Source organism: Pyrus communis, chromosome 10 (assembly GCF_963583255.1).
Source record: "Pyrus communis chromosome 10, drPyrComm1.1, whole genome shotgun sequence".
NCBI lineage: Eukaryota > Viridiplantae > Streptophyta > Magnoliopsida > Rosales > Rosaceae > Pyrus > Pyrus communis.
Window position 1 is genome coordinate 13,557,288 of NC_084812.1, and position 12,394 is coordinate 13,569,681.

Below are 12,394 nucleotides of genomic sequence, written 5' to 3' on the forward strand. Positions count from 1 at the left end.
TTAACAATTGAATAGTAACTGTTATTAGCACTCCACAAATCTCATTCTCACACCTTACAAGTGTATTTTTCTCTTTAAATATAAAAAATTTGAAATACAAAATGAGATTTGTGGAGTGCCAATAATAATTCCTATTGAATATAAGAAAATATAAAGCATTCATTCCGTAAATGTCGGTACAATCCACAAGTTTGTTAGTTGAGTGCCACATTGACTGAAAAAATCAAATCTTTTTACTACAAATATTCTAAAAATCCACGTGTCAACGATCCATCACTCTGTGAGTGAACTTTGCAACTTCACATCAGCATCTCGGCGGCGCCTGAGGAAGTCCACAGCCAAATTACGGCTTTCTCACTTTACCTCTCCGGTATTCTGGGTCGTTTCCAAATGGGGAAGTTTTGGGGTGTATTGTGGGATGCTATGGAGGCTTACAAGAAATGGGTTAGGGAGAACCAAGACTTTGTCCACTCATTGGAGTCCCTGGCCAATGTGAGCTGCTCTCTCAATTTCCTTACTTTATTTCTTGATTATCATCAAATTACGTGACTTAATCGGCATATGTTGCGTTTTTTTTTCTCTTTAATTGGATTTTTTATGCTATTTGGTTAACTGGGTTTTCAATGATATTGGAAATGGTGAAACCTGACAGTTTTTTTCTTCCTTTTCCATAACCACATGTGAATGTGAAATTGTGAATGCTTCCAATTACGACGTATGTACAGTAAAACGACGACACGTTGTTAGTGGGGAATGAGGGAAGTATTATCCATTCCCATATATACTTTGATACGAATCCACACTTATGGGAATACTATTTGGATTTTTGGGGGTTAATATGTAGCTCATACATAAGAAATTCACTCACATTGTTTTTTATGGTTAATTGTACTATGTCTCCTTTTGGTTTTCTTCTTCTTCTTTTTTATATGATCAGTGATCCGGGTTTTCTTAATCAACGACGCTAGCTCATAATTGGTGAAAATTCATGGAATGATTGGCCTTAAGTTGTGTTTTTGCAAATTTTTGTTATCTTAACTGGATTTTGATTACCCTGTACAGGAATTCACGTGGCTTCTACCTGGACGGTTTTCTGAATCGGAGATAGGACCAGAAGCAGGTTTTTTGAAATTTTGGTAACATTTGGCTACTTCTTGTTGTAGCTTTCGACATTGGCAGGGATTCTTTGGTTTTTCTTAGTAATTATATACATCTCTCTGGAGTAATTGTACAATGTATAAAAGTAAGTTTGGTTGCTCGGAAAGTTATCAAAACGAGAAAAGTAAAATTGGAGTTGTCCATAATCTCTTGGCTTTGTGTTTCTGAATAACAAAGTATCATCGTTCATCACAGCATGTTTAATTTATCCAAAATGTACCTTTTCAATGCTAATCTTTTATTTAATATGATCTTCTGCAGTAACTACTCTCCTGGGAATAATAACCGCTATCAACGAACATATAATCATCACAGATCCTCCTTCAGTGCATGATGGCGCTGCCGAGGGTTATTCTTTTCCGTATGCATTGTGTATATCTGCACTAAGGTATTTGGAAACGTTGGTTGAAGTAGTAGCTCAAGAGTATCTTGGTGATGAGAAGAAATGGAATTTCATTGCTGTTATGGAGGCTATGAAGTGAGGACCATTTGTTAGCTGCCATAAGTCACTCATTTGTCAAGCATTTATTGTCTTTAGGCTTCTAGTTATCGCCTCATTGTGGATTTCATTATTTTACAGTGCGCTGGTTAGGTTAGCTTTGTTCCGGAACAGTGGATATAAGATGCTTCTGCATGGAGGAGAGACACTAAATGATGAAACGGATTTGGAAGCTTCAACTCCTCAAAGTAAAATTGGCGGATTTATGAGGCCTGGAGAGCAGCTTGGGCCTGGTTACTTAAGAAATAATAATCATCGACAGGGCGCATTGAATTCAGAAGGAAGAGCATTATCTGCATTGAGTGGGTTCGGAGAAAATCCTAGGATGGTTTCAGAACCAGTGTGGTTGCAAAGGGTTCAACACCAGCACACGATTATGGAGCCTCCAAGTAACTATTCAATTCATATAAAATTTATTTACTGGTTAGGGTACGTAATTACGAGTTATTTTAGTTTCTATTGATGTAGATGTTGTTTTCATACAGCTCCAGTGGTTGAGAGGTTAACCCTGTCCACGTTATGGTCTGAAAAAGATCTTCAAGGGGCGTTATACGTTTTTGGGGAAGTGCTATTTATAACAAGGCCACTGATCTATGTTTTATTTATTCGAAAATGTGGAATTCGCTCATGGATTCCTTGGCTTCTTTCTCTGGCTATGGACTTCACTGGGATGCGCATTCTTGCCCGAATTACTTCATCCAGGGGTGGTACAAAAGCGCCACAGTTTCTTCTCTCTGTCTCTGAAAAGGATGAGGTTATGGTTTCCGAAACCTTGAACCTGTCTTATTTAAGCAAGTGTTTTCTTTGAAATTAGTCCCGTTGTCAATATTTAGTCTGTCACCGTAGTTGGCACTGAATAGCTCTTTATATTTGGCATGGATTCAGGTTAGAAGACGAAAGCTGTTATGGGCACTTTACGCGATGAGAGATCCATTTTATACCAGGTGAGGTAATGCTGAATAGCAAGTCAATGCCGTGTTTAGTTCCTTCCATTTTCTCCTTTGACATTTATACTTATACACTTATTCAACTACTCATATTCTCGACCCCTCCGGCACCAAGAAAACTGAGACTCATAGCTAACCAAACAAAACGAAAAACATTCCCAGTTTCGTGAGTTCCGTAACCAGATAGATTAACAATATGAGATTCATACACTTTCCTTCCCTTTGATTTCCACCGGGTTTTTCAGTAACCAAACACAGCCTCAGGAGATGTCGTTTCCGAACCAAATACTTAATTGAAAAGCTGTTATCACATAATTTGATTACTTCAACATTTAATCGCTGATTGCATTTTCCTCTGCAGATTCATAAGTAGCCAAGAAGAAAGCAAAAGTGGAGCAAAAACCTCAAGCTTCTTCTCTAACAAGTACAGTTTCTTTAGTCAGCGTTTGTAAGAAGGGTCGTTGGGTTGTCGTCATTTGGAGCCCATCAGTGGTGCCATGATTGGACGCTTGCAGTTAACTTTGAATCCTCTCGCTTACAAGTAGAAAAAAATATTATTAGACTGAAAGACTAGTAGCATATTTAACCGTGCGGTTATAGGCGTTTGCATAGTTTTACATGGAACTCTCTTCTTTTTTATAATCTCCTCACATTTATTAATTCGATTTTCATCCTTCCAATTCCATATTGAATACCACCTTAATGAATACCAGGTGTTGGTTTAGTATTTTAATACCGTCTTTAGATTAGGTACGTTATTATGATTATACATTCTCTACTATTACAATATTCAAGGATGAGTAATCATACATTCTTAGTTATCCAGCGACCAAAAGAACATTTTGGGTGTGTATAGTTTTTTTACTTGCTACATATGGAAATTTCACGTTAATTTTTTTATGTCTACTTTATTATGTAATTCAATGATACAATCAGTCAAAATTTAAAGTCCAATCAAGAATCATCCTTATAAATAAGAGGTCTTAAGTTTGACTCTTGTATATAATGAGCGTATTGATAACTTATTATAAATCCTTATCATGTGACTTAACACAAATCTACTACCTTTAATGCAAATACATTGCAAGCATGTGCTCCGACTCAACAAAAGTTTGGACTCTGCTCTTCGTAATTTAGAAAAATTTAGTTTAATCATCGTATCTTTTTGTGAATATATTGCTGTATAAAACAAGAACAAAAAGGCATCACTGCCCCTTTTTGTTTCCGTCTGATTTTCCTAGATCCTATGGTCCTATCCCTCACATAAACACTTTGGGATGAGCAAAACCCACATCCAATTTCTTTGATCATCTGCTATGCCACCTCATAAAATTCTCTCACTATCCCTAATATCTCAACATCTCATCCATTGAAGCGGCAAAAGACACCAGATCTCCACCGTCCACTACTTTGAACCCCATCGGCATCACAAATCTGACAAAATCAACGGTCCGCTTTAAATACCATTTTCCAGTACAGAACCGAAGAGACACCCCTTACCGAACCGTCACTCTCGCCCTTCCGCACCATCAGCAATTCAGCAGCCGAGGAAGTCCACAGCCAAATTACCCTAAAGGGCCTCTCTCTTTGCCTCTCTGGAATTCTGGGTCTTCCCCAAATCGCACAGAAACTGAGTAGGAGGGTTTTCTGAGGGAAGTTTCTGGCTGTGTTGCTGGGAAAAGGCAGGCAGAGTCTTTGAATCTATGGAGGCTTATAAGAAATGGGTTCGGGAGAACAAGGACTACGTGCACTCCTTGGAATCTCTGGCAAATGTGAGCTCTCTCAATTTCTCTAAATTTTGTTTCTTCATTTGTTGATGATTATCAAGTTATATGATATTTTGTGCTTTTTTTTTAGGTTTACTCGATTTTTTTATGCTATTTATGTAAATGGGTTTCCAATGAACTTAGAAATCGTGGCTTCTGATAAAAAAAAAATGGCAATTTTAATGTTTTAACTTTGAATTAGAGATAGTGTTAGCTGATATAGCTGTTGAAGGTTTATTTCTTCCTTTTTGATAAAGACATATGGCTGTTAATAATTGCCATATATTACTGTATAATTATATACACACACACACACACACACACACACACACACACACACACACACATATAGACACACACACAGTGTGTGTATGTTTTGCTGATGCAATTGACATATATACTTTGGAAGCAGTATATATGGTTGTACTCTTCGGGTTTCGGATTAAGAAATACACTCAAGGTTGCATTTATGTTGTGTGGTTAATTTTCTGTCAGTCCCTTTTCGGTTTTCTTCTTCTTTATTAGCAATCGTAACTCATAATTGGCGAAAATGCATGGAATGATTGGCCTTCAATTGTGTTTTATCGTCTATTTTTGTTATCTTAACTGGATGGTGAAAACTTTGTACAGGGATTCACGTGGCTTGTACCTGAACGGTTTTCTGAATCAGAGATAGGACCAGAAGCAGGTTTTTTGAAATTTTGGTAACATTTGGCTACTTCTTGTTATAGCTTAGAAGTTGGCAGGAATCCTTTTGTGTCTGTTAGTGATTATGCGGTTCTCTCTGGAGTAATCCTACACTTTAGAAAAGTAATTTTGGTCGATAAGAAATAAACGAAAGTTATCAAATTAAAACAAAAGATTCGAAATGTACATTTAAAAGGTTTCATACCTTAAAATTGGAATAGCATGTTCAATTTGTCCAATTTTCAATTGAATAACTTTATATCTTAAACCGATTTGTAAGTCTCTTTCCCGCTGCATATTTCTGTGAATATACGTATCATGCAATACAGGAATTGGTAATCTTTTCTTAATATGTTTTCTGCAGTAACTACTCTCTTGGGAATAATAAGTGCTATCAATGAACATATAATCAACACATCTCCTACTTCAATGCATGTTGGCACTACTGCGGATTATTCTTTCCCATATGCATTGTGCATATCTGCACTAAAGGATTTGGAAACGTTGGTTGAAGTTGTGGCTCAGCAGTATTTCGGTGATGACAAAAAATGGAATTTCATTGCTATTATGGAAGCTACCAAGTAAGGACTATTTATTATATTCATAAGTCAGTCGTTTTTCAAGAATTTATTGTATGCAGGATTCTGTTTATTGCCTCATTGTGGATTTCATTATTCATCAGGGTGCTAGTTAGGTTAGCTTTGTTCCGGAACAATGGATATAAGATGCTTCTGCATGGAGGAGAGACACCAAATGATGAAATGCATGTGGAGGCTTCAACTCCTCAACGTAACATGGGTAGTTTTACGAAACCTGGAGGGCAGCTTGGGCCTGGTTACTTAAGAAATAATCATGGACAGGACCCATGGAATTTAGAAGGAAGGGCACTATCTGCATTGACTAGGTTTGGAGAAAATGCCAGGATGGTTTCAGAACCAGTATGGTTACGTAGGGTTCAGCACCAGCAAGCAATTATGGAGCCTCCAAGTAACTATTCAGATAAAATTTATTTATTGGTTACGGTATGTAAGTACAAGTTATATGCGTTTTTATTTATATAGATGTTGTATCTTACAGCTCCAGTGGTTGAGAAGTTGACCCTGTCCACCTTATTGTCCGAGAAAGGTCTTCAAGGGGCGTTTTATATTTTTGGGGAGACTCTATTTATAACTAGACCACTCATCTATGTTTTATTTATTCGGAAGTATGGAATTAGCTCATGGATTCCTTGGTTCCTTTCTCTGGCTGTTGACATCACTGGGATGGGCTTTCTTTCACGAATTACATCATCCAGGGGTGGTACAAAAGAGCAGCAGTTTCATCTTTCAGTCTCTGAAAAGAATGAGGTTAGGGTTTCCAAAATTCTTGCCTTCTCTGTTCTGATAACCTGTCTTATCTAGCTTTGTCTTTGAAAATTGGTGCTGAATAGCTATTTATTTTATGGTATGGATTCAGCTTAAAAGACGAAAGTTGTTGTGGGCACTTTACCTCATGAGAGATCCATTTTTTAGCAAGTATACCAGGTAATGCTGAATTTCAGAATGTAGTTATACGTTACGACTGACACTTGCCACCCTTCAACTACGAACTCCACCACCTGGTTTTTCACCCTCTCAATATTTTTTCCATGGAAAAACACTTGATTCAGCCGGCTACTAACATTACCAAAGTAGCAATATCCCTAATTTCTAATACTTTTGTTTGTGAGCGATTGCAGTGTCCATGAAGAGTTTTGACGGGTTGCTATGCTATGCTACTACTATGAGTTAAATTTAATGATAGTTTGCAGGCTTTTCTAAGGAAGAATAACTAATGTCTTCTGTTATTTTGGTTGTCATATATTTCAGGCAAAAACTCGAAAGCACCGAGAAAGTTTTGGAACCAGTACCTATTGTTGGGTTTCTTACAGGTTGGTTTACATTCCCTTTTCTTTTTTTCCCTCACATTTTATGTTGTCCGGCTACTTTTACAAGCTGAGTTTTTGATTTATTCATGAGCAAATCCTTGAACAACAAAATCTTTGGTTTGTGCAGGCAAACTTGTTGAGCTTCTTATAGGAGCTCAGACAAGGTATACTTACATGTCGGGATCATAAGATGGAAACCACGATGAGTTATGCTTTTTAGTGTTTGACATCTCGTGGGCAAAGGTATATTTTGACGTGTTTCTCAAATACTGACGAATGTGTCCCATGGCTGTATCGAGTTTGTTAGGAAAGGTTCAATGTTGTCTTTAGCAACTAAATTTTTTTATAGAATGTGGAAATTCTGCTGATGAAACTCGCAAGGAACACACGTATGTACAATATACCTGAGTTCAAAGGGCTCAAATCAAGATGTACGCATGTAATAAGGCTTGATTGAGAGTTTTCACGGAGATTGGACGTTGGTTGTACTTTGGCATTGCAAACTTGTACACATTCGCTGCTCTTATTTTTGATAGCTAGCGCTCTCTTTATTGTCGATGCATGGTTCATTGCTTTAAGCATATAGCCTTGTTCGCATCACAGCCCCTCTAAAGTACAATTACACGCACATTTGAATTCAAATGCCGTCGATTTATTGCTCCATCGATCACAACCCACACTATAAGCCAGGTCCTTGTGGGTAGGAAAGGAACCATCTCAGGTCCCTGAGGATAAAATCTCTCTCTTTCTTTCTCATTGTTTTTCCTCTTGTTCTTGCTCTCCTCTCTTACGCCGGAAAAGGACGCAAGGGGAATCCGGGGACCTCACAAGCTCTTAAATCAGAGGTCGGCAACAACAGATCTGATCGGGTTCCATGTTGAAATAAGAGCGAGCGAGACAGGGAAGCAGAGAAAGAGAAGAGGGAGAGAAGGGATTGGGGTTCGCCGGCGGGAATTGAGGTGGGTGGTTGATGGTGTTAAGAACATTGGTTTGGAACTCCAGGTGACCTAGAGCACATAAGCTTGTGATATTTATGGCAAACATTCTACAGCAAGTCCATCAAAGTTTCTAAGGCCCTCAAACAATGGCATGCGTCTTGACTCTTAGATCAGAGATGCACTTTTAAGCATTGACTGGGAAAAACATAAAACATTAAACCAAGAACGAAATCACACAGAGAAAACGATAAACCCACTAATCCAAAAGAAAACCCTGCCTACGAATGCGATATAGTTGAAAAGTTGTAGCTGACTGCTTAACAAATCCAATCCACGATCAGACACTTGAGCAGCCGAATGCTTTACAAAAAATATACCGGCTCAGTTGAATTACCAAAGTACAAAGTAAAAACATAAGCTTGACTAAGGATAGACACGAGGGGATGAGACCCCCCTCATTGACACTGCCAGCGGAGAAAGTGCACAGAACATTCAACCTGCCACATTAGTCTAGTGACCGTACTTCTGAAACTCCCACTCGCTGTTATCTGATTAACAAGAAAACCACAACAAAAGTTAGGAAAGAAGGCACTGTCGTCCCATACAGACGGTCAAAGATCTAATATAGGAACAGGAAGGGGACGAGTAAGGCAAAAATCTTACCCAAGGGGCACACTTGTCGGGTCTTGAGCCATCGGCTAATGCAGTGGAAGTGGAATGCATGGTTACAAACCCCTACAGAGATAAGAAAATGTACAGGAAGAAGTTTAGACAAACGTGCACCACATGCTTAATGATAAATACAATAAATATCTGATTTACTATTTTCAGAACAAGAAATGATCACCGAGGTGCCCGTACAAGAAATCCATCACTACAAACACCCATTTCAAGCATTAACCAGTGAGCTCACATATGACATCATAGGCCAGCTTCAAACAAATGTCTTAAAGGGAACGAATTGTGTTGTGGTCAAAAAGATAGTAAACAAAAATTGATTAATCGGTAAAGATACAATCACTTGATGCCCTGCCCAATAAAGAGAAGCAAGGAAAATGGAAGAAAAATCCATGGACTGACCCCATCGTCTCCACACACCATAGGAACAACAATTTTGTCTTCTCCATCTTACAATATCTCTAGATTCAATAATGCTGACAACAGCTTTGAAGGCACATGCATATAAATAAATTCACACATGCTAATGCTAGATAATTATGCAGTACAGCTCCGCAACACCACTTCAAGAAACTCTTTCCCTTTGATTAGACAAGAATCTTCCTTTCAATAACACTAGGAGTTTCCGTGTTTGTTTCTTTATATCTAAGCACCTCAGAGAAGCACTAAACACATCAATAAAAGTCTCAACCATCATCTTTACATGATCATGATGATCTTATGAGCAGAGCTCTTATCCTTCCATATTAGACTTCAACTATAAAGAATACAAAGAAGATGCTTCCCAATTTTGCAGAATGTATTGGGGTAGAAAACATGGGGAAAACATAAGAAACAAATTAGATATCCGTAAAAATGACAGTTTTAATAATTGAAATATTAAATAATAGTGAACTTATAAGATACTTATCAATGGTGACATATCGTATATACACTCTATGTAAACTGTGCTGAATCAGAATCTATATCAAGGGCATATACATTAACTTAAGGAAAACAAAATCAGAACCCGGAGTTAAACTACTAGCTATGCATTAACTTAAGAAAACTAGGGTTTGAAAGCAAAAGCTTACCCCAAGCAACCGTGCACTCCTCACTTGTGGCACTAGCCTGGTTTGCTTGGCACTCAATGCCTATTCACGACGAAACAGAAAATAACAATCAATAAATAAAGACTGGCATCAAGACAATAAATTCGAACAATGAAAAAGTAAGGTAAAAGACTCACAGAGATCCATGATATGGTTCCTGCAAATGGCACAGTTATCAACCACAATATCTGCACACAAGAAGGCGAAAAAACATCAGTGACCTACTTAAACACCAAACTCATCGAAATTCTCCAAATAAACCAGAGGAACCAGGGTTAGGGTTTAGAGTGGTTACCCCAAGCCCAGAGAGCTACAGCATTCCACTTCTTAATCTCAAATCGCTTGGGCCTTTTGGTCGACGAAGGACCTGCACTGCTCGAACCCTCGCCTGCCGGAATCATCGGAACGTCTGAGTCTAGTGTTGCCATTGCTTCCCTGCAAAGTCAGAAAAACAAAAACCTCAAAATCCATCGTCTTACACCAAATATCTACCAAAATGATCAGGAAAAAAAAAAACCCAAACAAAAATTAAATTTATAAAATTCAGTTATATTTCCATGTTAGCCCCAAAAACAAGAAAATCACAGAAGTAAATTCCATGAAAGCTTACTTGCAGATCGGCAACAATAAATTACACTATAAACTTCCGGAATATCAAATCATGTATAACACTAAAAATCGATAGAGAAAGATATCGAAGAAATTACAAGAAACCAGAAACGACCCAAAACTAAGAAAATCGAAATCTTCCAGCACCTAAAAATAAAAACCCAAAACTGGGTTAAACTTTAATTGAGATTAAAATAGATAAGAATCCGAACAAACAAAAAATTGATGGAAAATTGAAAAACCCTAAAAAAAAAAAAAAAAAAAAATTGACGTACCTAAAGAATTGCGATCGTGAGCGGCAGCGAAGCTTTTCTTCTCTCGCTCTAGAGAAAGAATCGGAGAGTTTTTCTTGGAATGAAAGACGAGCGAGAGTGAGGGGCGTGGATTATAAATCGGCGCGGGTTTTTGGAGTTGGGTCGGGTTTGTTTTGGTTGCTTTCGGGTCTTGTGAGAATACTTTATGTTGACATCCTGTTTGAGAATTACAAAAATTTTGACCAAAAAAAAAGTTGCAACACAATGTTGTCATTCCGACTTGTCTTATGAGTAAATTGTAAATATGCCCTTGAGATCATCTCCAATGGTTAGGCTAAAAGCTAAATTTTTTAACCCGATAACTCAGAAAAAGCTTTTCTACTCCAACCATTCTAGCCTAAAATTTTAACCCGGGATTATTAAAGAATGAACTTAGGCTATTTTTTTTTTGTTAAATTAAATTTAAAATAAAAATAAATATGTAGACTATCGTAAATTAATTTTATGAATATTTTAATCTAAAAAAATTTAAATTCCTATAAATATTGGGTGGAGTCCACTCCGATTTCTAGGCTAAATTTTGGAGGGAATTTGGCATTGGTTTAGCATTTAGCATTTACCCCAAAATTTCCCCTTGGATTGGAGTGGGTTTGAGGGGAACTTTTGGAGAGTAATTTGGCTTTTAGCCCACCATTGGAGTTAGTCTGAAGTTTAGTGGTTGTTTTATTTTGGTTCTCAATTTTTTTTTCCATCACAAAAGTCTCGAATAAAAACAATAATGATGTCATTTACAAAAGTTTAGGACTAATTCACTTCGGCATATTTGATGTTTGGAAATGGACTATGGTGTTGATTACGTCATTGAAGAAACTTTTTGGACTGTATCGTAGTGTCAAAATGCAACCTATAAAGAGAGACACAGAGAAGGCTAGAATCTGCGTGTCTCAAATGAGATAGAAGAAGAGATGATTCGGGTTCTAAGCTACAATTTGTTCATTGCAGTATGCATATCATTGCAACATCGAAACAAAAACTTAGATCGATAAAGTGATACACATATAACAAAATACTTGATTATATAATCTAATGAAATCGGTTATAATCGATTTTTTGAATTTAAATTAGTTTTTCTAGTTAGGTCAATTTAGAAAATAAGTCCAAATTGAACCAACTGATTTGATTTGGTTGTTTTTGTATGTTCTTCCAAAGTAATGCATTGCATTTCAGTAAGTAGATTTTTGGGCATTTTAAGTCAAAGTAGAGAAATTACTAAATGCTGTGCAAAATGTGGTCAAGTGTTACGTGATTTAGTGATTTTGGTTAAAGTAGGGAAATTACTAAAATGCCTTGCAAATTTGAATTTTTTTTTCTTTTTTATCATGTAGTGTATTATAGTTATGCCAAGAAATTTTTAGGATGCCACAATCAAAGATATGTTCATATCCTATTCCACAAGGTATCATCAGATACGTCACGTATATCATCAATCAATCAGTTAAGCCAAAATGGTGACAAAAATGAAGGGTTGAAGTCATCGAGAGGCAAACAGATAAACCATCATTCCTCGACTACTCATCGCCTTAGAAGCAATAAGCTCTTGGTTTTCAACCAGATTGTTGTATATAGGTTCATAACAGTAATTAGAAAGCTTGTAGATTAACAACTAAGGCGGAAAGAGAGAAATAGAAATTTAAGAAGGAAGAAAACTGATTCCATTCAATACAACTCAGAGTAATAACACAGTTATCCCTTCTGGCTATTTATAGTAATGAGGTAGCTTAATAAGTAAGCTAACCCCCCAACTAACTATATCTCTAGGATCATGACACATGTCATTACATCTTAACAACCATAACTAATG

The 12,394-nt window shown here is 37.1% G+C and overlaps 3 protein-coding genes across 4 annotated transcripts; 2 read left to right on the plus strand and 1 right to left on the minus strand.

Moving 5' to 3' along the window:
- Nucleotides 1-290: 290 nt before the first annotated feature.
- On the plus strand, nucleotides 291-3,388 carry LOC137746750 (peroxisome biogenesis protein 16-like). Its single transcript, XM_068486759.1, has 7 exons — nucleotides 291-492; nucleotides 1,063-1,120; nucleotides 1,420-1,636; nucleotides 1,739-2,046; nucleotides 2,143-2,411; nucleotides 2,543-2,601; nucleotides 2,966-3,388. Exons 1-7 carry the CDS (start codon nucleotides 391-393, stop codon nucleotides 3,054-3,056), a joined length of 1,104 nt encoding a protein of 367 aa, XP_068342860.1. The 5' UTR covers nucleotides 291-390; the 3' UTR covers nucleotides 3,057-3,388.
- Nucleotides 3,389-4,080: 692 nt separating this feature from the next.
- On the plus strand, nucleotides 4,081-7,459 carry LOC137746752 (peroxisome biogenesis protein 16-like). Of its 2 annotated transcripts, none has more exons than XM_068486761.1 (8): nucleotides 4,081-4,376; nucleotides 5,001-5,074; nucleotides 5,422-5,638; nucleotides 5,740-6,044; nucleotides 6,135-6,403; nucleotides 6,513-6,580; nucleotides 6,905-6,966; nucleotides 7,091-7,459. In XM_068486761.1, the coding sequence occupies exons 3-8, from the start codon at nucleotides 5,487-5,489 to the stop codon at nucleotides 7,150-7,152; spliced, it is 918 nt and encodes a 305-aa protein (XP_068342862.1). In that variant the 5' UTR covers nucleotides 4,081-4,376; nucleotides 5,001-5,074; nucleotides 5,422-5,486; the 3' UTR covers nucleotides 7,153-7,459. The 2 variants fall into 2 exon arrangements, with proteins under 2 accessions (XP_068342862.1, XP_068342861.1); XM_068486760.1 differs by having other exon boundaries at nucleotides 5,001-5,058.
- A 702-nt stretch (nucleotides 7,460-8,161) lies between these two features.
- LOC137746753 (RING-box protein 1a-like) lies at nucleotides 8,162-10,714 on the minus strand. Its single transcript, XM_068486762.1, has 6 exons — nucleotides 10,555-10,714; nucleotides 9,966-10,105; nucleotides 9,808-9,858; nucleotides 9,653-9,712; nucleotides 8,565-8,636; nucleotides 8,162-8,449 (listed from the first exon to the last, which is right to left on the minus strand). Exons 2-6 carry the CDS (start codon nucleotides 10,096-10,098, stop codon nucleotides 8,412-8,414), a joined length of 354 nt encoding a protein of 117 aa, XP_068342863.1. The 5' UTR covers nucleotides 10,099-10,105; nucleotides 10,555-10,714; the 3' UTR covers nucleotides 8,162-8,411.
- Nucleotides 10,715-12,394: the final 1,680 nt, after the last annotated feature.

Bases quoted from the DNA above. Each gene is read 5' to 3' on its own strand.
- LOC137746750 (XM_068486759.1), top strand. From the start codon at position 391: ATGGGGAAGTTTTGGGGTGTATTGTGGGATGCTATGGAGGCTTACAAG. The intron at 2,412-2,542 runs GTTATGGTTTCC...GCATGGATTCAG, and splicing joins CTGTCTCTGAAAAGGATGAG to GTTAGAAGACGAAAGCTGTT. The intron at 2,602-2,965 runs GTGAGGTAATGC...TTTCCTCTGCAG, and splicing joins AGAGATCCATTTTATACCAG to ATTCATAAGTAGCCAAGAAG.
- LOC137746752 (XM_068486760.1), top strand. From the start codon at position 4,308: ATGGAGGCTTATAAGAAATGGGTTCGGGAGAACAAGGACTACGTGCAC. The intron at 5,639-5,739 runs GTAAGGACTATT...ATTATTCATCAG, and splicing joins GCTATTATGGAAGCTACCAA to GGTGCTAGTTAGGTTAGCTT. The intron at 6,967-7,090 runs GTTGGTTTACAT...TGGTTTGTGCAG, and splicing joins TATTGTTGGGTTTCTTACAG to GCAAACTTGTTGAGCTTCTT.
- LOC137746753 (XM_068486762.1), bottom strand. From the start codon at position 10,098: ATGGCAACACTAGACTCAGACGTTCCGATGATTCCGGCAGGCGAGGGT. The intron at 9,859-9,965 runs GTAACCACTCTA...TCTTGTGTGCAG, and splicing joins TGTAGCTCTCTGGGCTTGGG to ATATTGTGGTTGATAACTGT. The intron at 9,713-9,807 runs GTGAGTCTTTTA...CGTCGTGAATAG, and splicing joins GAACCATATCATGGATCTCT to GCATTGAGTGCCAAGCAAAC.